Source organism: Drosophila willistoni (genome assembly GCF_018902025.1).
Source record: "Drosophila willistoni isolate 14030-0811.24 chromosome XL unlocalized genomic scaffold, UCI_dwil_1.1 Seg141, whole genome shotgun sequence".
Lineage (NCBI taxonomy): Eukaryota > Metazoa > Arthropoda > Insecta > Diptera > Drosophilidae > Drosophila > Drosophila willistoni.
In genome coordinates, this window is record NW_025814052.1 from 9,966,136 (window position 1) to 9,991,490 (window position 25,355).

A 25,355-nucleotide genomic window follows, 5' to 3' on the forward strand; every position below is an offset into this window, starting at 1 on the left:
AATCAATTTGAAATAATTTCATCTAAGTAATTGCAATTGAAAATTGTGAAGAAGAACAAAAAAAAGTGGAAAAGATGATGCCAAAAACTAGGATAGACAAGCAACAAGAAGTTGCTGCTCGGTGTGGTGAAATCTTATTATAATATTAACCAGAAAACAAAAGGCAGCAGCCTTGCTGCCATTTAGACCATTATGATAATCATTTTGTAAGGGGCTGCTGCCTGGAGAGGGGAGTTGAGTTGAGGGGATTTAAATTACCCCCAGCTAAGCGGTTTATGTCTATGGCCTGTAAAGGGGAAATCCAACATGAACGAGCAACAATATAAACATGAACAAGAACCATCCGGCAAAGTTAACAGCCAAACACAAGAAATTCGAAAGGGGGGGGCTTTGGTGTGGGTGGTGAAGGGGGGAAGGAAGGTTGGGGGAAGGCCAAAAGGATTGCCTCTTGCCATCTTGCTATACTTTGGCATGGTAAAGTGAAAACTGGATGAGAAGGTGACGAGATGAAGAGGGAAAGGCGAATGAGTGGTGGGACGAACGAATGACAGTCTTTCATCTCTCTCCCTCTCTCTCTCTCTCTCTCTCTCTCTCTTGGCATCTCTTGAGAGCTTAGGTGGCAGCAGCAGCAGCAGCAGCAACTCATCAGCAGCCAAGCATCGCATTTTGAGATAAAACATAAAGAGCGCGCACCTAATGTGAGCCTCACTCACACATTCATACTATAACTGTGTATTTATGTGTGTGTGTGTGATGCGTATGAGTTGTTTGTGCTGTTGACTTTGGATAATGTCGTTTGTTGCCGCTGCCGCTAGTTCTGCCGCCATTCGCTTTTGTCTGTGTGTGTGTGTGTGTTTGTCTCTGCTTCTGTGTGTCTGTTTGTTTGTTTGTTTGTTTGTTTGACTGATTGTCTGTCATTTTGTCTGATTGTGCGCCTATTAGTATACAAATGAATGAATAAGTACGCACACACACATACACTTTCCCCTCTCTATCTCCCGCTCTCATCCCTCTCTCTCTCTCTCCTCTGTGTCTCTCACGCTTTAACCCACACATTGTGCCTGCTCGTTTTCATTTTCGTTGATTGAATGGAAACGGGCAAAGTTGTCTTCTCATTCTCCCCCATCTCCTTCTCATCATCATCATCACACACACATCCACACACACACATCCACACACCACATCGCCACTCGAACAAATAAGATTATGTGCGCTTTAAGCCTTTAAGTCTTTGTTAGACAATTTGCTAACGCTAAAAAAAAGAAATGGAGAGGAAAAAAAAAAAGAATTAAACCAAACCGAAATTGCAATTGTTGGTGATTCTATAGGAATCTCTATGTATCGATGTGTGCGTGTTTGTGTGTGTTTGCCTTTTAATTGTTGTAATGCAATTTCATCACCTCATCTATTTTGCCTTTTGTCTGCATGTGCATCTCCCCTACCCTCTTCTCCACTCCTCCTTTGCCAAGTGCCCTCATCCACTTATTGCCCTTTTTTGATTAGCTTTTTGGTCGAATTGCATTGAATTGAGTTGGCTTTGGCTTTTGCACACATTGCTGATGTGCTTTGATTCGGTTAAATCGCTTGTTGATTGACGCCCAACGGTATGCAATAATCATTGCAATCAAAGAGAGATTCGATTAAAACATATTTAGCGGCAAAAACAGCAAGAAAAAAAAACGTATTGGCAAATATTGAAAATCAAATAAATTGGCCTTAGCAATTTGAATTCGTTTTCCTATAATGAAGAAACATTTCAAGAGTTCACTGCTTTATTTTGCTTTATAGTTTACCAACACTGACCTAAACAGTGTTAATACTAATGTTTATAAATCTTTGCTAATTTATATTCAATTATAGAAACGAGTTCAACACTTAAACAATTTGTACATTCACCTTGTTTAATTTTGATTGATTGAACTCAACTACTTGAAATACATTTCTATCCTTTCTTAATTTCCAAAATGTTACATTTTTCTTGTTTCTTTTGCTAATTCATTATCTGGCCATAAAACATGTCGAACATAATTGATAATCATCGTTAGAAGCAGAAGTATCTACTCCACATGACCATTAAGGGCCAAGAGCCAAGCATTTGGCTGTGGCAATGTGTCAATTAACATTTTGCGCGCACTGTTTATGAGTGTTCCGAGTGGCCGAGGCATGGGAGAGAGAGACAGATTGAATAATGCTGAGAGTGTGTAGTGACCAGAGGATTTGCTTGTAAATTAAGCTTTTGCGGGGTGGAGGAAATAAATTACATTGTTCCCATTGTTGTATGTGGATGGGTGGATCACACACACACACACACACACACATATACCTACACGTATATATTTAGGTGGTGAATGGCAATAATAGCCACAACTAAATGCCAACTAAATCCACTCAATTTGCTTGTGTTTATTAACATTTAAGTGTAGTCAAGTGACGACAATAGCGAGAACAACAAAATGTTGAGTGAGTTAAGGTTAAGTGTGCCATAGACAATTTGCACTCACTGTGTTCTTGTTTTGTTTGCATTTCGCTTAATTGGCTCAAATGAAAAATGACTTATCTATCTACATAAATGTTTCACAAATACAACAACTATTTCTACAGGGCATTTTTCTCAGACAGCTCAGACTAACACAATTTTCCAAATTGGCTTTGCTGACAATCAGCTTAAATAATGTTTTATCTTATTATAAACTTGCCCAAAATTCATCCAATTTCCATATCATTTTACAAACAATCACACACACACACACAACAAGTACTTATATATGTATGTACAATCTATCAATAAATATATATATATATAGAATGACCCTCCGGCTAAAATGCCTTAATTTCAAATAAGGTGTGTACTGAACTGTTTTAGTTTTAAATTAAGCAAATAAAGTAAATTTCCTAAAAAGTATTTCACATCTTCAATCGAATTCAATATCCTGTGCATAATGAGTTGGTATAAATTTTGTGCTTTTTCAAAATGAATGCATACTTTAAGCAGTTTTAGAAATCTCTTTAACATTTTAATACATTTATTATAGGAATATGTTAAGTTTTTACTTCATTTAGATTCTTTTTCTTATTAAGACGACATAAAATATTTATTTCCAACTTTCAATATTAACAATTTCAACTCTTCTCTAAACGCTTTAACAACAAAGTTGAATTTTAATTCTTCGTCTTTGCAAAACATTTTCCTGTACATGCCTTAAATTCTAGTTGAAAAGTTGTTTTTGTATTGTCGAATATGAAAATTTGCATTTAAATGGCATAAGTGACAAAATTTGATGTCCATTTATTTATCAAGTCTATCAAATAAATTAATTAAATTATTATGTTATCAAATGAAAATGGGTTAGAGCTATAGTAAGCTGTCTAACACGCCCATTCTAACTAACTTCTCCATTCCCCATCCTTCCCATTTGCCGCATTCCGAATGGCAGCAGCAGCAGCTCCTTTCTCAATTTACATTTGCATTTGCATCTCTGCATCAGGAGTATTAGCATAAATTTACCCAAACTGAGCCACAATTGATATGACAACAATAAGCACATGGACTCATTTGTATGTCTGTTCATTCATATAAAGTCAAGAGCAAGCGGAGCAGCTCAAGTTTGCATTCAAATTACGACAAACTAAATCCAGCAAATTGTCATCAGCACTCGACCCCATCTTTACAACACTATACTGCATTGTACACTGTACTACAAACACAATACAATTCACTCACTCACTCTCTCTCTCTCAGAAGCAGTTCAAAATGCTAATCACCACATGACATTCATTGTCTGTGAAACAATTGGAATCAGATGCCATAGAGACTTAAACACGCTTGGTAAATCATTATGAATTGCATTACGTGGCCACCCAAGTCTCTTTGGACTGGTGTGCGTGTGTGTGTGTGTGTATGTGTAAAAAGGATTGGTGGCATGTGGGATTACATTTAACAATATCAATATGCTTCAAAATCCACATACTTCCTACCTTTCTACCTTTTCACCTAACTCTTTCGCATAATAATTAGAAAAGAATAAAAATTTGCATTCATGACATTCAACAGTATCATCTATCATTCCCTTTTCTTCTTTCTCTCCATCTCTCCTTCATTCCCCGACTCCTTCTCTTTCTCTCTATTTGTAAACATGTCAATTTCAACAATTTTGATATGTAATTAACGCATTCAATTACACTTGCAACCTCAAATTTCCCAAGTGAGAGTGTGGTTTAAACATGCCTTTGGATGTGGTCATAATTTGAAAGGCAATTAACCTACAGCTAAAAATCCTAAAGCTGGCTATAATCATAGTCAGTAGAATCTAGACAATCATAATATTAAAGTTATATAAGCGACTGGAATATTCATGTTTTCAAAATATTCTAATCCATCGACATGAGGCAAAGGAAAACTCAATCCCAAAGAACTCATCAAAGTCAACAGATATAATTTCGATACTGTTCTTTACCTGAACTTTCTAGTTTTCTCTAGTTGAAGCCAAGCTGTTAAGCTTGTAAAGTGAATTGAAATCTGTTATCTACGTTAGGCAAAGTGATTTCATTTAGTAAACGAGTCGTATACGCAATATTTATGGGAACATTTTTGCATGTGTAGCATGTGACAGATGGCTTGGCTTCTTTTGTTAAGCCACTCAACAAAAAAAAAAAAAGTTTTATTTGTTGAGTTTTGGTAGTAGAAGTAGTTGGTCAAATAAATTAAATTTCTAAATAAAAATCTCTCTCTTGGAAACAACAACAAAAAAATATACATATATGTATGTATATACATTTACATTTAGTGCAAAGCCGCAAGCCAGAATGCAATTATTTTTCCAGTCCTGAGCTCTCCGCCCCCGATTCCAGCATAACTTATATGCATATTGTCAACATAATTAAACAAGCTTTTGACTTGTGGTTGCACACACACACACACACACACACACACTCATCTACACTCATCCACACACTTACACACACTTTTCTCATTTATTCGCTCATTCATTCATTGAAACAGAAACATTCGCTGGAGTATGCCCTTGACTGAGACTGAGCTGCTGTTGCTGTTGTTGTTGCTGCTGCTGGTAAAGGACTCTAGAGAAGAAGGAGGCCCAGACTGTTGAAGGAGGGGGGGAAACTGGGCAGGGGGGGAGCTCAACGGATGGCGGCAGAGGTAGGAAAATGTAAAATTGTTTTTGGCAAAGTGCACAATGCACTTGACGACTGTCAAAACGGACAAGGATTGCTGCCTCTGCTTGTCCTTGTTATTTATGTAAAATGTTGCACAACACAACATTTATTGGTGGCTTGTGGGACTGGACGCGGGTTTGGACATGGATACCAAAATGGGCAATGGCAATGGGCGATTGCTAAGGCGCAGACGAAGGCGGAGGCGGCGTCGGCAATCCAAATTGTCCTTAACTGAAAGAAAATGAGGACAATGGCAACAACAGCAACAACTTTTCCGGCAATTTTATATTGAAACAATGCCACATTGATGCGATTGTTGCTACTGTCGTTGTAGTTGTTAGTTTTGTTGTTGTTGTTGCTGTCACTGTCATTGTTTCTATTGCCATTGCTGCTTGGGTCAGCAATAAAAATTTGTCCTGCGATAAATGAAATGGATAGCAATTGCGATACCGATTCCTATAACTGGAATGATGGTCAAGCGGTTAGTAGCATCGTGGCCTAGAGCGGCTTATCAGAGCGGGGGGGAGGGATGATCAGTGTGAGGTCAGTTTCAACAACAACAGCAACAACTACGAGAACAAAGTCACAATAAAAAAAAGTTATAGACCGGGTCGAGGTCAACATTTGGGAGGGCTGATTGTCCTCCTTTTTCTTTTTACCCATTTTTTTTTTGTTTTGTTCTGGTTTGAGTTTTTTGCTGTTGCTATTGGCGGTGGGTGATGATGGCTCAGGATATGCAGCCCCCTCCCTGCCTCAACCAACATATAGAATTTCATTTTCACAACAAATTCCATAAGCGAAAAGAGTATCTCCATTTTGGTTTCAGTTTACCAACTTGTTGGCATTGCGCTTTCCATTTTACACTTGTGTCCGATTTTTCCTTTGTTTTTAGGTTTTTTTTTTTTTTTTTGTTTATTATGATGGTAAAAAAGTTTATCTGGCTTTGGGGTTTAGTGGGTCAATCGATGAGATTGCTATTGATAGTCATATTGTGTTGCAGTTAGTAGAAATGCCCTGTGGGGATGGGGGCGAGTCCTAATTAACCGAAAGTCCTGAAAGTGAAAAACTCATTTCGAACTTTGACCCGTTCATTGGCATCGTTTAACAATTTCTATAGGTGCAACAAAAACAAGAACTGTGCCAGATAATTGCATTCACCATAAGCAGGTCGAGGTACGACTAAATGGCACATCGAGTGGCACATTCAATGTGTGTCTCCTGCATATAATTGGTCACATCAATTGATTGGAAAAAAACCAACTTACACACACTAATAACAATAGCAGAAGTGAGAGTCGAAAGAGGCTCCACCCCCCCTTCCACTTTGCCTCTTTTACATGCATTATTAAAAGTCAATTGGATAAAAGTCTTTTGTCCTCTTAAACACCTACAAAACGTGTCCTTTGCCAGAGTTGTCATTTGTAGCCCATCCTAGATTACGAGCTTTATGTAACTTTCTTTTGTCCTTTATTCCAGTATGGAAAATTGTAAGCTAATGGTGCAATCCGATTAGTTTATTTGACATTTGTTGTGGGTTCGAGTATTTCAAGACTGAACTTTAAATAAATTACAATGGAAAATATGAAAATTTGGTTAGTCGGCTACATTTTTCTACTATTTATTGGATGGAACTCTGAATAAAACATTCTTGCATTGGGTTCGCAGATTTATTTGATTGGATTTTAAGTTTTTTCATTACATTTACTCTTTTAATTCAGGTTTAATTTGCAAATATGTATATTTTCCATTCCCGAATCAGTAAATGCTTAACTGATTTTAATATATCTGCTTTTCTTATGTTAGTTGTTTAATGTTGTTTGTTGTTGCTGTCTCGTTGGCCATTCCACGGTCGTAATCAAAATGAAAAGCTTTTTTTTTAATAAGAGTTAATAAGTTTTGAATATTAATGAAATTTCCAATTTAGCTGAGGGCACTGTGAACCAAAAGTTCAATCATAAATCGGCCAAAATTGCTGCAATTGCTGCTGTGTGAGCGACTAATTAGGTTCCTTCTTAATTAAGGTGCTAGAGGCAACAAATATCTCGACACTACGGCTCGACAACACTTTGAACTGTGTTTTTTGATTCCCATTTTTCACTAAATTTATTTTCTTGGAGGATTATGATGGCCATAAAGTAGACGTAGCTCTCTTCAAATTGAGACCACTTTAAATTTCGGTAGTTAGTTTTAACAATTTCGACTCCTCGTTTATCCATCTTTTCATGATGAAATTGCAAACCTTATTGACATATGTTAAAAGAGTGCAGACAAATATGTTGTCGGTCTACTTTTGTAGCGTTCTTATTGAAAACCCCTTTAATTAATCCTAATCTAATTTATTTCTTAAATCTTTTTTAACTTTTGTTTGACTGTTTTGATAACCAGTAGGAATAAAACTCCCATTGACGTTTGAATTAAAAACTATTTTTGGTGTAGTTTGTGGTTTTAAAAACTTTTGAAGAATTTCGGTTTTATAGTTTGTCACCTTCTAAGCCTTAGCCATTACAACAAATGTAAGAAAAGGGATTAAAAAAGTTTCTCCACATAGATGACATGTTCTTAATAGTAATCATTAAATTGATAGACGAATACGTGGGATTCACAGATAGCAACAAAAAAATAACAAAAGCGATGATATTTTCATTCATTAAGTCTCTTTTTCTCGAAGTGCCAACTGATTAACCTGTGCTCAAAAGTCAACTAACTAATCCTTGACAATAAAGCTTTTCGTTTTGGTAATTATTGCTTGGGAACCAACCAACTGAAAGGTAATCAAAGTATCTCTCAACCAAGACCAGACGAAAGCACTTGCAGATCTGACCGACCCACCCATTTACCATTTACCATTCACCCTTCACCCTTCACCCTTTATTATAATACCCAAGGCATAAATATTAGCAAAGGCGTTTGCCATTGACGTTGTTGCAGTCATTTAAATGCTTGTGGTTTCTGGCTACTGCTGGGGATTTGGCTTCTTCTTCACCTTCTTTTTCAGCCCACTCAAGAAAAGAAAAAAAAAAACAACAAGAGAAAACAAAAAAAGCTGTCAACGGGGCTTCGCATACTTCTTAACCCTTGCAGCATAACCAACCTCAAGTCGAATATCCTCCCACCTTCCAGACATCCGCCCACCGCATTCCATGCCGTTACGCCCGCAAAACTCAACGCAGCGCACAATGAATTAAATGAATCTCAATTTCCGTTCGGTTTGCGGTTAAAAGCCGCAGTCGTCGGTCCTCTGGCGAAATGCAAATTCTCCACTAGCAGCAGCAGCAGCAGCAGCAACAGCAGCGAAAATGAAAACAAGCCGAAAAACTCTCTGGCGAAGAGGAAGCCCAAGAAGAAGATGAACAGCAATAGCAGCAAAAACAACAGCAACAAATTCATGCCGCATTCCCTTATTGCCTCCCCCCAACCCATCTCTCCTTTCTCCTGCCTCTCGCTTCAATTGCCTTGCATTCGTTTTGAAGTTTTGGGTTCTAAGACTACAACGACAACGACAACGCCAACAACGCCTTAAAAGAAAGGCCGTAAATTGCTGCAAGATGCCCGATGCTGAACTGAACCGGAGAGCCTGAGCTAAGCTAGAAGATGTGAGAAACTGAGGGAGGTATTCTGCAGTAAACTTTACCCAGCGACTGGTAAACTTTTTCGCGCTGCACAGGAATTGAGACGGAGGCAAAGTCGAATTCGGTAGCTAAAGAGGTCGTCGTCGTTTGTAGGGTCGCCGGGTCGCCCCGTCTGTAAAAGTTTTGCCGATTTGTTTGCGCGAAATAAACGCGACGCAGATAATTTGCGCAAACTTTGCTTACTGGCTGCAGCCTTACCCCTCCTCTTCCGTTCTATGTCGAGAACTAGCGGCTACCCTCTCTATCCAAACACTTCGTCTTCATTGGCCATTTTATTTTTGCTGTTTCCTCAACTTTTGCTAATAATTTCGTCTACGAATATTTTGCGGAATGTCAAATGAAACCAAAAAAAAATAAAAAAAAAAACAAAAATGAAAGTTCAATCTACCACAATTCTATTGAAATTGTTCCTAAAAAACAGAAGGTAAGGCGACTTTTTCTACTTGCCCGTTACCAGCTACTCGTTACCAGCTACTCGTTACCAGCTACTCGTTACTAGTTACTCGTTACTTTACTAGCTACACGTTAATCTTTCTGTTACTAAAAATTTTAAACACCAAACAGATTTTGGCTTTTGACATTCGATATTATATTATGAATCTGGACAAACATTCTTAATACTCAGGTACATAACTTCTATGCTTTTAGATTATACTCGCTAGTCCTTACACTCGTCTGCTTTCACATAAGAAACCGTCTGGCTGCACGCTTTGCTTGTGGCGCATACATGCTCTGAAATTCCGTCGTGGATATGAAATCAATAATGGGTAATCGACTCGTTAGCGGCACTTCCAAATCCGTGACATGATCATCTCCACCAACACCACCACCAGCCAATCGCTGCAAAGGCGGCAATCGAGTTCGTTGCTTGGGTGGAGCAACGCGTTGCCCCAAATTGTAAAAGAATTCCACACCACCAACCGCAGGCCGTCTTGAGTGAGACAGCTCACTGATGGCCTTCGTATAGCTCTTGTCATAGGCCGTTCGACGATCGCTGGCATCATAATCCGCACGAGCTTCCGCTTGAGACCAAGACCCAGCCCGTGACCGAGAACGAGACCGCGAGTGAGATTGTGGCTTTTGCAATTTGCTGCGTTTTCGCATTGAACGCATTGGCTCCATAAACTGTTGAGGCTTGGCGCTATCCTTCACTAAAAATAGCACGGGTGTTCCACGATTTTTTTTGCTTTTGATGCCGCTGGCATCTACAACTTGGGTTCCTGTTTTTGGCATTATGGGCGACTGAGATTTCCTAAACGATTTGCTCCTTTTCGGACTCCTCATCGCCGTCGCTGTCGTCGTCGTCGTCGTCGTCGTCGTCGTCGTCCTTCCATTTGTCGGGGGATGCTGTTCTGTTGGTATCAATGGTTTCAATGCACGCCTCATCAAATTGGAACGGCATTGTTTTGCATTTTTCGCGACCTTTGGCTGATTGCCCTTGCCCTTACCAACAACACCCATGCGCTGCTTACCCTTGGATTTACCCTTCTTCGTGGAGGCAACTGTAACGACAACAGTGGGCAGCAATTTTTTCGATTTCACTGGCAACAATTTACAGCTTTTGGCCTTGGTCAAAGGCGGCAATGGTCGTCGCAGCGGTGCCTTAGGCGATGGCCAATATTTGCATTTTGTCGAAGATCCCTGCAGCTGCAATCGAGATTTGGCTTTGGGTTTGGATGTATAAATTGTTTTGGATTTCATTGAGGATTTTGGCCTGGACATTTTTTGTTCACCATGCATTTTGATGTTTTGCTTTTTTTCGTTTCTACGTTTTAGTTTTTATTTTTTTTTGTTGTTGTGGACTGGAAATTTTGTAGTTGTGTCTGGCTCGGCAAGATGTTTCGTATTGAATGAGAGTGAGAGAATGAGATTGGAGCATGGGTATACAATGACAGCTGTTACACAATCATTCAAATCAAACTATGCCTACTTTGTTTAGCGACAATTCTCTGACTCTTCCATTTGGGGATAGGAACATTTTCCTTTACCCTTATTCCTTTCTTTCTATACCCTTAAGTAGCGAAAACTTGTCATCTTATCCTAATCCAACTATCTCTAGATTTTTGTGTCAGTTGAGGAACTCATCAAATAAACATCTAAAATAGTTGCCACTCGTAGAATTTCACTAGTTACTCGTTGCTTGTTACTGGTTACTCGTTACTATAAGAGAACGCGGCTATCTAAGTTATAGTTCTTGATATTTCCATTCTATTACTCGTTACAAGTAAATTTTGTTAACTTTTGTTTGCAACAATGAATTTCCAAGCCTTTGGAATACAATCTTTTTGCAGTCAGTGTCTTATGCTTATTCGATAAGATGTTTTTTTCCCAATGCTGATGTCAAAAAATGTTGTTCAACTTTGACTTGGCCGTAAACTAAATTTTTGCCTAACCTTCTTTGCATATATTGTCTGTATATGGTTGTTTGTCTTAACCCTTTTTGCCATATGTTTCCCTATTTTTTATTTGTTTTCTTTCCTTTCCCCATCCATATTTGGGTATTCTTTTCCGTTCTCATTCCTTTTGGCAGTCCTCTGGTCTCTTCCCTCGCCTCCCCAGTTTCCCAGACCCCTTCTTTGAGGGCAACTTTGAAATCAACTTCCGTTTTGTGCCCTTTGATTTTTGCTGCGATTTGCATATGTGAGGGGTTTTGGCCCAGAGATCCTTGTTGTTAACCCCCGCCCCCCCACTTCACCTCCACCTCCACCTCCAGCTCCACCTCCTGTGGTACTTACACTTTTTTTCCCTTGTAAAGCTTCCCTCGTCGTTCCATTCGAACGCATTTAAATTCATTTAAGCAATTTTATTGCATACTTTACGGTGCAAGCAGCAAGCATTGGGATTTTTATTGATTTTCTTTTGCGTTTACCCAGACTCATTAATAAAGTAAAAAAAATAATTTCCCAGTCGCTTGGTTCTTGGTTAGTTGGATGGCTCGTTGTGGCGCAGAGGCAGAGAAAAAACTAACTACAGCTACTCAAGCGTTTTTGGCTTACAACAGTTTTCCTTCCCCACCCCTCCCACCACCACCCAACAACATTTTGGTGTCAAGTGTTGCGTATCATTTAATGTGACATACTTAACTCTTGAGAAGGGCTACAACAACATGTGTCGCCTGCATGCTAATTTGCTGAGCATGGCAAAATAAAGAATGAAACTTGGCAAATGGCGTGAGGGCAAGAGAGAAATCAAGAATTTTGCCCCATTAGTAAAGTAAAAGAAAAGGGATAGGATATACACAGTTGTCTGTCAGGACAGGAAATCAAACGGGCAACACGAAGACACACAGAAAAGTCATTTCTATATACCAACAACACTTAAGTTGATTTCCGTGTCAACGTCAACTATGATATATATCATAAGATAAATTCATTTTTAAAAACACTAGCAAACTGTGCATGTTTATTTCCGTTTTTGAAATTGCTAAAATACTTACATATGTCCAGCAGAACGAAATTGAATATAATTTCAAAATAAAATCAATTAAAATTTGAACAAACTTTTAAACTAATTTTCTTAAGAAAAGATAATAAAATGAACCTAAATCGAAATCAGTTTTCATTCATCCACCTGTATCTTTATTTTGATTTAACACCTCTAACCGATAAAGATTCGAATAGATTTTTTGAGATTTAACTTTAATATTTTAAAAAATAAAGATGTTTTTTTCTCTGTGAGGTTAGTATTTGATATTTAAATTTAATCAAGAATATATATTATCATAATTTCTGTAGATTTTTGTGCAAAAAGGAAATCAGCAATTTGCTTGAGAGTTATTTGGATTCGTTAGCCTTTCAGCATGATAATCACGTCTGCTATACTACACAGCTTTTGCTTTAGCACACACACACACACACATAGACACAGTCGTTGAGTATACGCCGCATTGGCCAAAAGACGAATGAAACATAAATCTTTGCATGGCTGCTCCGCCACAACTCTGAATGAAATGTTTGCCTTAACACCTCAATAAGTCGAAGGACTTTCCAACTCGATTCGATACGATGCGATCCCACACAGTGACTGCAACTTGAAGTTTGTCTAAAATATATATATGCATATATAAGTAAATATATGTATGTAAGTCTTGTGTAGATTTTTGCGAAAATCACCAAACAATAGCAACATACACAACGCTAAAATGTTGTTTTCCGCTTAAGCACATCGTTAGGCTTCCAGTTTCATGGCAAAAAGAAGAAAAGCGCATGAAGCATGAGGCCAAAACAACAGCAACGTCACCTCCCAATCCCCAGAAGTGTGGCCCAGGCCCATGTGTGTTTGTTCCCGTTCCCTTCATCTTTTTTATATATACTTTTTTTTTATCCTATACTGTGTTTTTTTTTTCTCTCTTTTATTTTTTATATTGCCGCTCATTTTTGTTTTTTGTACTCTTGAACTCATTGGCTGAGAGGGTATATTAATGTCGCCAAATTGACATAACATAGTCGATATATAGTTAAATATCTGATGTTACTTTTCGAAATTAAAGCGAAATCGGTCGTCAAGTGAACTAAAGTTCTTGTGCAAATGAAGATAGTGGCAAGTGTTGGCATTGTGTTTGGCCCAACGAAGCTTAAGATGTTTTGCCACTTGTTGCAGGGTATATTCAAATCGACGTGGCGCATTGTTTTTTTTTTTTTTCTTCTCTTTTTTCTGTCTTTGGCTTTTCAGTTTAAAGCAACAAAAAACCTCAGTTAAGGCTACATTGTGGACGCAAGCACAACAAAAAAACACGCAGAGAATGAAAGAATGGAGTAAAAACTCAAATCTAAGCGTAGTTTGTACTATTTTTTGGCGAATTTTCTATACTCTTAGAAGTAAAATGAAGTTTCTGTTAGACAGGATTAAAGGAATCGGTTCAAGTCGCAATGTGATCAAGGCAAACTTTCTGAATAGTTTTATTAACTTTGTAAAAGTTTAAAAACCACAAGACTCAAATCAAAACTATTTGGTTAATTTACACATTGATCTCTCCGAGACGTCTAATTCTTCTAGCCTCTTACTTCTATTTTTTGTTATTTGTTGGCAAAAGTATTCTTAAACTATTAGTCCAGTAAACAATTTATGGAGCGAGTATTTGCAAGTCAACACACTTGTCTAGTCCTTGATACCCTATTTTTATATATCCCTGTCTCGTTTTGTCTTTGGTTTTGTGTAGTGGCTAGAAAAACGTGAAAACACGAAGAAGCAAAAAAAAATGGAGCAAAAAAACCAAACCAAAAAAATAAAAAAAAAAGAGAGGAATGAAAGAAAGAAAAACACAAATGTGCACATGCTTCGTTGCCTGGAGTGCGCTATTTTGCACCTACGGGATTTTGTGTATCTCACACACATGCACACTCGCACACACACACAGGGGGGGGGGGGGGGGAAACATGAAAATCCATTCGAAATCAGTCAACGCGCCAAGGCCTTTCATTCAGTTAGAAAGCAGACAGCAGACAGCAAACGAACAACAGGGAACAAGGGAACAACGGACTCAAGGGCAGCAGCAGCATGAAACCGTGGAGAGGGGCAGGGTACAGGGGACAGGGGACAGGGAAAGGAAGTGGACAGGGTTTTGCTGTGCGGTGTGTGTGCTTCGTTGGTGCTTTATTTTGTTGTACAAAAAAGGAAAAAAGAAAAAATAAAAATATTACAACCAACAGAAAGGCGGAAGTGCAGCTTGATTTACTCAACTCGTTTGCTTCCATCGTTTGTTCTCGCTTGCTCCCGTCGCTGGCCCTCTCCCTTCCGGTCTCCCTATCTTTCTCTCGCACTTGCTTTATTTTTATGTTTTTTGTAACATATTTCGTTGCAGTTGCCGTTTTTGTCTTAAATATTTATTAGCCTATGCTTAAGATGCTCCGGAAATGGCAACCAAAAATTTGAGATAAAAATAAACGAAAAGCAAATGCAGGAGGCAAGAGAGAATGAGAGAAAGACAACAAGATAGATTCCATTCGGTTGAAGTGTTTTCTGGAAAGTCCAGTGTTCATTAAAGCATTTCTTACGCATCATTTGTTGGCTTTTTTTTTTGTTGCCAAATTGCTTGAGCGAACAAAAGCCCAGACAAAAGCCAGAAAACCAAAAAAAAATAAAAAATAAAACGTTGAATGAAAAAAACTGCAAAAAACCAGTGAGGAATGCAAATGAAATGGCCCCCAGGATAAAAATGTCCGAGATAGAAATAGAGAGAGAGAGAGAGAGAGAGCCTAGTTGATGTGTCTTCCTCTCCATCCCTCCTATAGTAAATACTATGTGCGTGTGTGTGTTTGTGTGGCTTAATGAAAACGCAGCTTCAAGTTTTTGATAAAGTGAAATTTGCAGCAGTTTTATTTCCTGGTTAGTCCTTTTGTTCTGAATTAAATTGAACAATTATCCTTAAAGAGTATTTGCAGAAAATCTTAATATATTTGCCAAACCAATTCACGTTTTTGTAAGCAGATAACGATCAAATTTCTAAGCGAAACAGTAGACAAAAGGCTAAAAAGAAAATCCCCATCAAACGAAACGAATTCTCTCTCTCTGGCCAAAAGTAAAAGCAAAGCAAATTAAGTAAATCAGCAAATTAATTGTAAGCTCAAATGGTTGAACACACGATGAAGAAGAAAACGGAATTTGTGCTGGCAAGTCAATTGACTTTGAGCCATGCAATCAGCTTAAATGATGGCATAAAAATAACCAGCAAAGAAAAAAGACCGTAATCAACTTGCTGGAGGGAAACGCTTACTGTTTATTGTTTCCATGTTTCATATGTGTAATATATGTAAATGAATACATTCATCCACTGATTACATACAGATACACTTACTGAAAATGGACACATTCTGATCATACTACTTAAGCCAAGGCATATACAAATATAATCGATAGAATTTTCTTCATAAAAGTATTGCTGGAAGATTAAAAAGTATTATTAATTGTGGAAGCAATTTGAAAGTGTTTACAATGTACAAGGTTGCGTATGATTAATATGGCCTATGCTCATTACTCTTGTCAATAGTCGAATTGAACTTTAATGAATGTTTAGGGATCGTACGACATAATGTGTAAAGTTACAGACCAAAACTATAATTATCAGATCTTGATGCTTTTGGTTTTTGTTTATTTCATCTATACAACATGGCGTATGAATGATATTTTTAGTTAAAAGTTACGCAAAATAGTTGCAAATTTTTGTGAATAAGTAAATCAGTCTTATTTATAGGTATATTTATATGAATGCTCACTTATACAAGCCCATAGGTGTCCTTTGCACACACACACACACATACACATGCACAGCCCTTGTAAGTAGGCAACAAAATATTTGATTTTTCTGTTTTGCTCCCCCTCGATTTGTTTGGATTATTTCAATTAAATTTGATTTGCTTCCATTCGGTTGAACTGAATGAAGCCATCGTCATTGGCAAAGCCATAGCCGTCGCCTCGGCCATGTATGCGCAATTTGATAAGCTCAATTGTAGCTTCATATACCCTTCTTTACCCCTCATTAGTTTTGTAGTTTTGTGAACCTTTTTTTCGTGTGCGTGTGTGTATGTGTGTGTGTGTGTGTGTGTGCATGTGCTTTGCCGCAAATTTAGTGCCGGGGCTGCCAGCCACATCATTACAGTATTCCCCCCCGGCCTCTATACTCTCCCGAAACCACTACTTCCCCTCCCACCACCTAGTATGCCCTTTTTGTCCATTACCTTTGGCAGCTAGTGCCTGGAAATGACATTTTCACATCATTTGCTGATGTGGCAAATGTGTCTGTGTGAGAGGGGCGCGATGCTTCTTCATGTATGTGTGTGTGTGTGTGTGTGTGTGGGTGTGCAAATGTTTTTGTTTGTTTGTGTTTGTGTGCATATGGTCCCTCTTCTTGCCTCTCTGGTCAGCATTTGAGAGAACCATCTCTTGAATCCCTTTTTTACCTCCCCCATCGCCCTTACTCACTCCCTCTCTCTCTCACACACTCTTCTAGCCCACTTTGCCATCTCTCTTTTTTTTTGTGCTTTTTTGGTCATTTCCGTTTGTGAAATTTTGCTTATCCTTTGAATTGTGGCAAAGGAAAAGATACGATGACGACAGCTTCCAATCATAATGCCAATGATGAAATGAACTCTACTCTCCGTTCAAACTCTCTCTCTTGGACTCAATGAAAATTTGTATGCTAGACAAAAAAGTTGAAGCCAGTGCACGAAATCTAGCACTTAAAGTGTTCCCTAGTTCTAGTTCGCGTTTAGTTTATTTGAATATATTGAGCAAACTAGTTTAGTTCTAAATTTTATGCTTAAGAGTATCTTGAATTCACATTGACCTTTTTGAGAACTCTTTCTTTTTGAGTTGGTTTCGTCTTTTCATTTTGACTGACCACTCATTTTGCTTTTTCTGCTTTCTTTCTCTCTTTCTGGCTTTCTTCTTCTTTTTTTTTGTTTGCCTATGAAGCCCCTTAAGCTTCATATCCTTACAAGTTTATGCATATGACGGTCTATCCGTCTGACTGCCTGTTAAATCTGCTGCAAATCATTTAATATTTTGTTTGTGGCTGGTTTCCTTTCTCTCTCTCTCTCTCTCTCTCTCTCTTTAGAGTTCTCTAGTCTTCCATTTTGCTGAGTTTGAACTTTTCGCCATCTCTCATTTCTAGCTTTCCATTGGGGGGATTAAAAGCGATTTTCAAAATCGTTTACTCCGAGTGAATGCTTCCATTTCATTTCCTTTTAATCTACTTCGCCTAGAGATGGCTGCTAGCATCAAGTTGATAGATTGAGTAATATTTTCTTTTTGTTTCATCATCACTTTCAAGTCTTTGGTCAAAGTCCTAGCAAATGTCATTACAATTCTTCTATCGTTGCCACATAATAAAGTGGCAATAACTTTGAATCTAGTTCTTTGAAATTAGAAAAAGAAATTCTCAGCTAGCGTATTATAAATATCCTAAATATCATATCCTTGGATAGGATTATCGAAGGCTCTCAGAAATTATTACTCTTTAAATATTAAGAATACTAAAAAGACAATGAAATAGTATTTATAATTTTGTGGAAATTGAGATTATCCAATCTGTTCCTCTATTCTTTTTTGGATTAATAATGCATTTTACACTTTATTAGTCTACTTAACAAATTACTTCCATTGGCTGAGGCAGAGAATTTTTTCTGGAGTTTCTTTAAGTAAATATTTATTTACATAGATTTTTCTATCGCAAAAAAAGAAAAAAAAAAAAAATAAACCTTTGAATATGTTTCTCTTTTTCTCTCTGGATTTGCATATGACTTCTTTTTTTGTTTGTTCCTTTTGGTTTTCTTGTTTCCTATGTTCTCTTTGTCCTCGACTCTGGTCTACTCAGTTCTTCTTTCTTCCTTTTGGCACATCTGTTCTAAATAACAATTTCCTTCCTCATGCTTTTTGCTCCATGCCATTTTAAGTTCGGCACAAATGACATTTTGGTAAAAGTTTTTGCTCAGTCATAACTTTCAGACTTCTTTCACATTAGGCCAAAAGAAGAAGCACAAAAACAAGAAAGAAAAAAACAGAATCGTCTGTTCTTCAGCTTCTGGCCATTGCGAGACTGAGTATTCCATCTTGGTATAGGGGGTGGGGCTCCACCAAGTTAAAAGCAAAACACTTGCGCCCACTGCACTTATTGTTGTTGCTCCATCTTGTGGTCGCAGCTGCCAAGAGTCCGCGACCAAGTCCGAGTTGGGTCAACAACAACAGCAGCAGCAGCAGCAGCAGCATCAGCTAAAGAAGGCGTCGACAGGGCAAGCAAGAGGCAGAGGAAAAAAGTATAATCTTAGGCGTTTGTCAGGTCGCAGTCCCTGGTGCTGCTGCTCTTGCCTTAAGTGCGATGGTATTAAGCTATTAGCATAATTCCTTTGCATTATCATTATAGCATGTATATATAAAACCCGTGTAATGTCATTTATCATTGACATATTTACCTCCCCAACCCCTCCCCTTTGGTGTTTTGGTTTTCTTCTGGTAATTGTACTTACTTGGTCGACAAAATGAAACCGAATGAAAAAGTTTCCTACTTCGTTTTTACCACTTGAAATCCAAACAGAACTCACCTGCAAATAAATGAAGAAGGGAAAAAGTTTTGAGTAAATGAATTTCATATATTTTATTGGCAAAATCTTTTGAAAATATTTTACGCTTAAGCTTGAAATTTATAGCATTTGCAGGTGCTTATCATTATTGCATAGCTTTGATTTCATAATTAAATTGCATTTGCAAATGTTTAAATGTTTTAACACACACACACACACACACACATCAAAAAGAGACGAAACGATTCTCTCTCAAAGCTGTAGCACTTAATCAAATCAAAATGCATTCAAAACGAATAGCGCACAGTTTGGGTTTTATATCAAACACACACACACACACACACACAAACACACACACACAGACGCACTGACAAACACAAAATCCACACATCACATATGTATGTATGTACGTATGTAGATATATCCATATTTATCCTTTCTGATGGATATGGACTTTTTCTTCCCTCTCCATTTTTTGTTTGTTCGGTTTTTTTTTTGTTTTTTGCCAGCAATAAACAAATATTTCTCGCAAAAATCCATCCCGCCAAATGTCATTTAATTTTTAATTTTTCAAATGGATGCCAGAAAAGGAAACCAAAGTAAACCATAACGCAATACAGACGTAAAAATGTGTTTGATATGATACCCTTTGATTTGTGGCATAGACCGAGATGGACTAGGCGATCATAACTGATCTCTAAACTTGGCGTCGATTACATTTTTAAACTAAAATTAATTAGAACTACTTTTCACACCTCAATAGAGGTGGGTAAAATCTTAAATGATAAATTTAAAGTGAATTCAATTGTCTTATATACTCAAAATTTGTTTGCTGGGTATCAAATATTTTAGAAGTTGGCAAATTTTGCAATATTTTTCCTCCAAATTGGGTAAGGTGAGCTTGGCTATGACTTGGCCTTTCTGTTTGCCCCTGCGTCCGTCTGTCTGCGGCTAGTATTTCGCCTAGTCTCTTGCACATAGAAGAGGGCCAAAACGAAAGCACGTGGCCATCCAGCTTTGATGTGCTTGGGTTTGCGTTTTGGGCCTTGGTCTTTGGGTTTGGGTTTGGCTCCTGCACATTTTAATTGCCTGGATGCGACGATGACTTCCTCGACTTGAAAACTCCAATTTCATGTGCAATTTTCTTTGGCTCGTATTTTGTGCGGCTGTGTGTGTGTGTGTGTGTGTGAGTGTGTGGAAAGAAGTGTCGGGTAAGGGGTAGGTATTTAGAAAAGCAAACCATAAGCCAGCCACGCCCACACAAACACATAAGGCTAAACGACTTGCCAGATAACTCGCTAAGCCGCAAAACGTTCCGCAGTCCAGTTTCTTTCTCTCTCTCTCTCTCTCTCTTTCTCCTCTTCCATTTCTTTCTTGCTTTTGCTGTCTCTATATCAACTAATCCGCCTCAAATTTATTTGCTTAATTTCATTTTGTTGGCTGAAAACTTTTCAGTCGAGACTAGAAACAGAGCAAAAAGGTAAGTAGAACAGGCTTTGTGGCCAAACGATATTAGATTTGAGCTAAGCTCTTCGAATCTAAAATCTTTCAACGCCTTCAGCCCCCACTTGGCCAATGACAGTGGTCACCGGCAAATATCATAAATTATATAGATAGGAACCAAACTGGAGTATTATAGTATATAAATCAAGGATTTGCAATTAATTTTAAAACGGAAAAGGAAATAAAAAATATTTTAAATACAGCTTAATATTTCTGAAAAATACAAAGCATGGCAACTCTGGTTAAAACTTTAAGAAACAATCACTACAAGAATCGGTTGAGGTATAACAAAAAACATTGTTATTGTTGCCAATATTGTATTATTGATAGAAAAGTTGAAAAAAATTGTATCCAAAATCTCTTAAATAATGCTTGGCCTTTCGAGTAGGAGATGGCAACCCTGGTTTCGTTTTCTTTGTTTGAACTTGGCAACCCAGGCCTCAAACTTTCAAAACCCAAACAATGCCATTTTCGATTCACAGATGCACAGATGTAAGTACATATATTGTAGAGGCGTGAACATGAAATGTATCTCCATTATTTCATTTGAGGCATTACTCCTTTACAGGAGCCATCCTTGTGCGCTAAGCCTCTTTCCGTTCCGTTCCGTTCCTTTCCGTTCCGCTGTTTCGTTCCACTCTGCTCCATTTCACTTCTGTTGCCTATGTTTTCGTGTTGGGGCTTATTCTTCTCTCACTTGGGCTGTCTTTTCGGGTCCTTGCTCATGGAAAATTCCTTTCCTTCATTTCAATTAATTTCCGCGACATTGATGCGCCATGTCGTCAGAGCTTCGCGTCGTCGTTGACAGAGGAGCCAAGCGAGCTGCTGCTGATGCTACTACTTGCTTGCCTTGCTATAGGGAGTTGGTGAGGTATGTTTGTGTTTGTGTTTGGGGAGTGTGTCCCGCCACTCCCGCATCATCTTACAGCTACTCCTCCCATCTCGTGGTCCTCCTGCTGTGGAGGGTCTACCTACTCCTCATCCTGCTTTGTGGCGGTTTGTTGTCAACGCAAGCTTAAAACACATTTTTGCTTGGCGCGTTTTTAATTAATTTAAAGTTATTTTGCTTGTCGTCATTTGCCGTCAGCTAAAAGCCAACTGCCACGCCAACCAAACCATGCCACGCCCACCATCTGTCGCCTCGTTGCACATTGCATTTTAATTGAAATACATTTACATAAATATATTGCCAACGGAGAAGATTTCGGTTACACAACCAAGAGAAGCAAAAAAAAAAAAAAAAATAAGAATGCAAAGTAAAATTCGATTCTCTTCTTGATTAGCTCCTCCAGCAGACGGACTAAGACAGACAGTTGACAGCGAAAAAAGGATAAAGGATAACAGAGAGTATAGGGTGGCTTGTAACGAAATGGAAATGTAATACGAAGCTGAGAGCTCAACAACGCAAAGCAGCTGCAACTGGCATAATTAATATTTCTTTTCTGGCTGACATGGCGTATACTTGATATAAGGAAGCAAAGCAACAAAAAATAACTTCCTGACTCCCCCATCAAGCACAACACAGTTAGTTAATCAGCGTTAATCAAGCTTAGTAAAGTCATTCAAAGTGACACATTTTTAATTGCAATTCATGAGACGAAAATTAAGCATCATTTCACATGATTAAACATTTTCATTCAGTTCTTTTCTTACTATTGGGTGAAATGGAGTATAATTTTGTCTTTCAAAACTCGCAAACGCACTCAAAAATGTTGTTTGAACGACATAAAAACAGAAATTAGACTAATGAAATGCCTAATTCAAAAGCATATAGAATCTTTTTGTGATCTTGGTATACTTTGAGTTGCATTTTTGTTTAGAATTAGAAGTTGCTCTTGGTCAGAAATGAATTTCTTTTGCCTTTTGTGCCAGTTTATACAAATTCCATATACATATATACATATATATATTTTCTTTTTTTTTTCTACTTGTTGTTGTTTCTGCTGCTGCTGCTGCTGCTGCTGCTTGTTGTTATTTGGCTATGCGCTTTTGCCGGCCTGTGTTTTGTTTGTTTGTTTGTTTGATTGTTTGTATGTTTGTTTGCATGTTTGTTTGTTTGAAGTCAACACACACACACAGACACACACACACAGACACACAGTCACACAGTCGTGTGTGAGGCTCGTGTAGCCTTTTGCATTGCCAAGTGGAAAGTGCATTCTGCTATGTATGTATGTCCTCCATCCTCCCAACAAACTGCAACTGGAAAGTCTCTCTATCTCTTTCTCTCTCTCTCTCTCTTACCTCCTCCACCGCTGTTGGTCTTACTCATGCCTTTGCTTTTGCTTTTGGTCTTGCCTTCATTAGCCTTTGGCAGTAAGTCAGAGTCACTCAGTCAGTTTTGTGTGTGTGTTTAACAAAGAGCCTTTTGTATAGTAGCACAACAACAACAACAACAACAACACGGACATGGCATTGACTTTTGTCTCAACTCAGTGGAGGGGAAACCTGGTTTGTGCAGGGTAACTGAAAGGGGGAACAAGCAAGGAAGGTACATGTGGTATGTGCCTTTTACTATTGATTGCCATTTGGCTACTGAAATTTATAGGAACATGACATACACCGACTGAGTGAATAAGAGTTGCATTATTTTCTAGTAAAAAGCAAAATAAAAACAACCAATCCACTTTAAGTAGACAGTGTGATACCCAGCAGCTAATGTAGAACTAAACAAGTTCAAGTGGCAACAAAAGTTATCATAAATTAAACAAACATTTGAAAAATTCGTGCGATGAGTATACAAAAATTGACAAATTTGTATAAAATGTCTTTGATATAATAAAATTAGTGATGAGATGGCGTTTTGTTTGAGCTTTAAACCGACGACGACGACGACGATGATGACGGCCGCCTGTGGCAATCTAATTTCGTCACGAAAAGAAGCGCCTCAAAGTCTGCAACAGAAGGCCAGGCTAAGAAGGCTCACAAGACATATGCACATGTCACTCAAAATCAAGAGAACCAACAAAGAGGGCGGGGCGGGTCGGGGCGGGGCGGGTCGGGGCGGGGCGATGAGCATGGGGCTAGGGCAACAGCATCCCATCTAAAGCCGAAATGGCAACGACGCCACACGTTTAAACATAATAATTCTCAATTTCGTCAGAGGCAATATCAATGGCAGAAAAGGCAACCGGCAACCGGCAATAGGCAAGCGGCAAGAGGCGGAGAGGCAGAGAGAGAGGTAGGCAACTCAACAGCGCGACAGGAAAAGCATGCAGAGACATCAACATAAACTGACATTCTATACTCTATAATTTCCCCAAATGGGTCATTCATAATATTCTATCAACAGCTGGTGTAAAAATATTAAAATTAAAATGAAATCTAAAACTAAATCTAATTGTTTTCTTTTTTGTTTTAATGTGTATATAAAACATTCTTAGTGCGATGATCCTTTTTACTTATCAAAAATCTATTTTGTATTATTAAATTTGTTCAATCTTGAAAGTTTAGTGCAAATTCAAGATTTTTGATGTCCCGATTTCGATTTCGATATCTTTTTAGCATAAATTACAATTCAAAATCTTAAAAAATTAAAGTTCTGATGGCACTTTAATAAGTCGAAGAAGAAATTTAATATCAGAACAGTTTTTCAACGCATTTGAATACATTTAGGTAATATTTCAAATAGTTTGATCAAATTTTTGGAAAACCTATTTATTATAGTCATGTAGAAAATATATAATAGATGATCCAAAATTAAACTGAATTTATTTTTAGCTTATCAAATGTTTTCAGTATTACACAGAAGTAATTTTACAGCAAAAATTCCGAAAATATTAACACGAAATTGATTGAAAATAACAAATTAATACCAAAGGAAGAAAAATTATTAATGCACGATCTTAAAGGACATTCATACGGGTAGGATTGTGTCTAGCCAGCCCTCAAGAATGAAAGGACGAAACAAATTCAAGCAAGAAGACATGTTATTTGAATAAAGAGCTCGGTTGCGATTTCTCTTGACCTAATCTAATGAACTCACTAAACCAAATCGAAATATTTGAAATAGAACTAATATAAACTGAATTCCTACAAAAGTAGCATTTACTGAAGCATTTACTTTTCATCAACAGGTTTAATTTAACTCACATGCCCAAGACAACATCGCACAACGCTCAAATAATCCAGTCATTTATATTTTTCAACGTCCTGCTAAATTTACATTGCAAAATTATTGTTTGGCGATCATTTGCAAGCCAAAAACTTCAACTATATCAATATGACTCAAACTTATGTTCTCTATACAAAGCAAATTTACAGAAAAAAGGTACGAAAACTACATTAATATAATCTCAATTTATATATATCTCTGCAACAAACACTGCCCTAAAAGTTGCGGCAATCCTTTATAACACAATCCATCCACAACAAGTTTCAAGTTACAATTGCTACATTCGGCTACATTAAACAAAAAACAATTGAAATCTATATTTGAGCCTCCAATATCCATTTTAAATTATAGTTCACAAATATTTATAAGTTTACTTTTAATATTTATACATATAAGAATTTGATATGTGCTCTTAAAAAAAGAAGATCTGAATTCCAGTGGTTGGTTATATCACAGAGATTCAAAGTCAACCATATCCTTTTGTTTTTTCAATGCCTCCAATTCTCCTCTCATAAAATAAATTATTGTTTTTTGGGTAACTCTTCAAAGCAAAAACTTGAGTTGTCTTCAAAATGTTATATATCTAGTGAGAATTGCAAACAAGCTTTTTAAGTGAACAAACATTCTAAATTGCTTTTGGAAGAACATTCTAAACACTCAAAGTTTCTTTTTAAGAACTAAGGCTTCGATACTTCGAACTTATTCGAGTGCATTTTAATCAAAATATTCAAAGATTTTGGCGAAGATTTTAATTTCTTGACATCAATACTTTTAAAAGACGAAAAATCGTTCTGACAAATCAAATTTTGGCCAGTTTCAGATGTATGTAAAGAAAATTCTACCAAACTTTGAGGACTCCAATTCGTATCTTTAGAAATTTGATTGGGAAAACGATTTAAAGACCCTTCCTAGATTCCCAGCAAG

General features: G+C 37.6%; 2 protein-coding genes across 4 annotated transcripts in view; both read right to left on the bottom strand.

The window, feature by feature from the left end:
• The window catches only part of LOC6641320 (glycine-rich cell wall structural protein 1.0), an 88,225-nt gene that overhangs the window by 39,830 nt on the left and 23,040 nt on the right, over nt 1-25,355 (bottom strand). For all 3 annotated transcript variants that reach the window (XM_023175393.2, XM_023175391.2, XM_023175394.2), the window contains exon 2: nt 18,761-18,835. The gene's annotated coding sequence lies outside the window, so the exon portion shown is untranslated. The remainder of the gene's footprint in view (nt 1-18,760; nt 18,836-25,355) is intronic.
• LOC6641463 lies at nt 9,367-10,669 on the bottom strand. The gene has a single exon (XM_002063981.4). It carries the CDS (start codon nt 10,539-10,541, stop codon nt 9,483-9,485), a length of 1,059 nt encoding a protein of 352 aa, XP_002064017.3. The 5' UTR covers nt 10,542-10,669; the 3' UTR covers nt 9,367-9,482.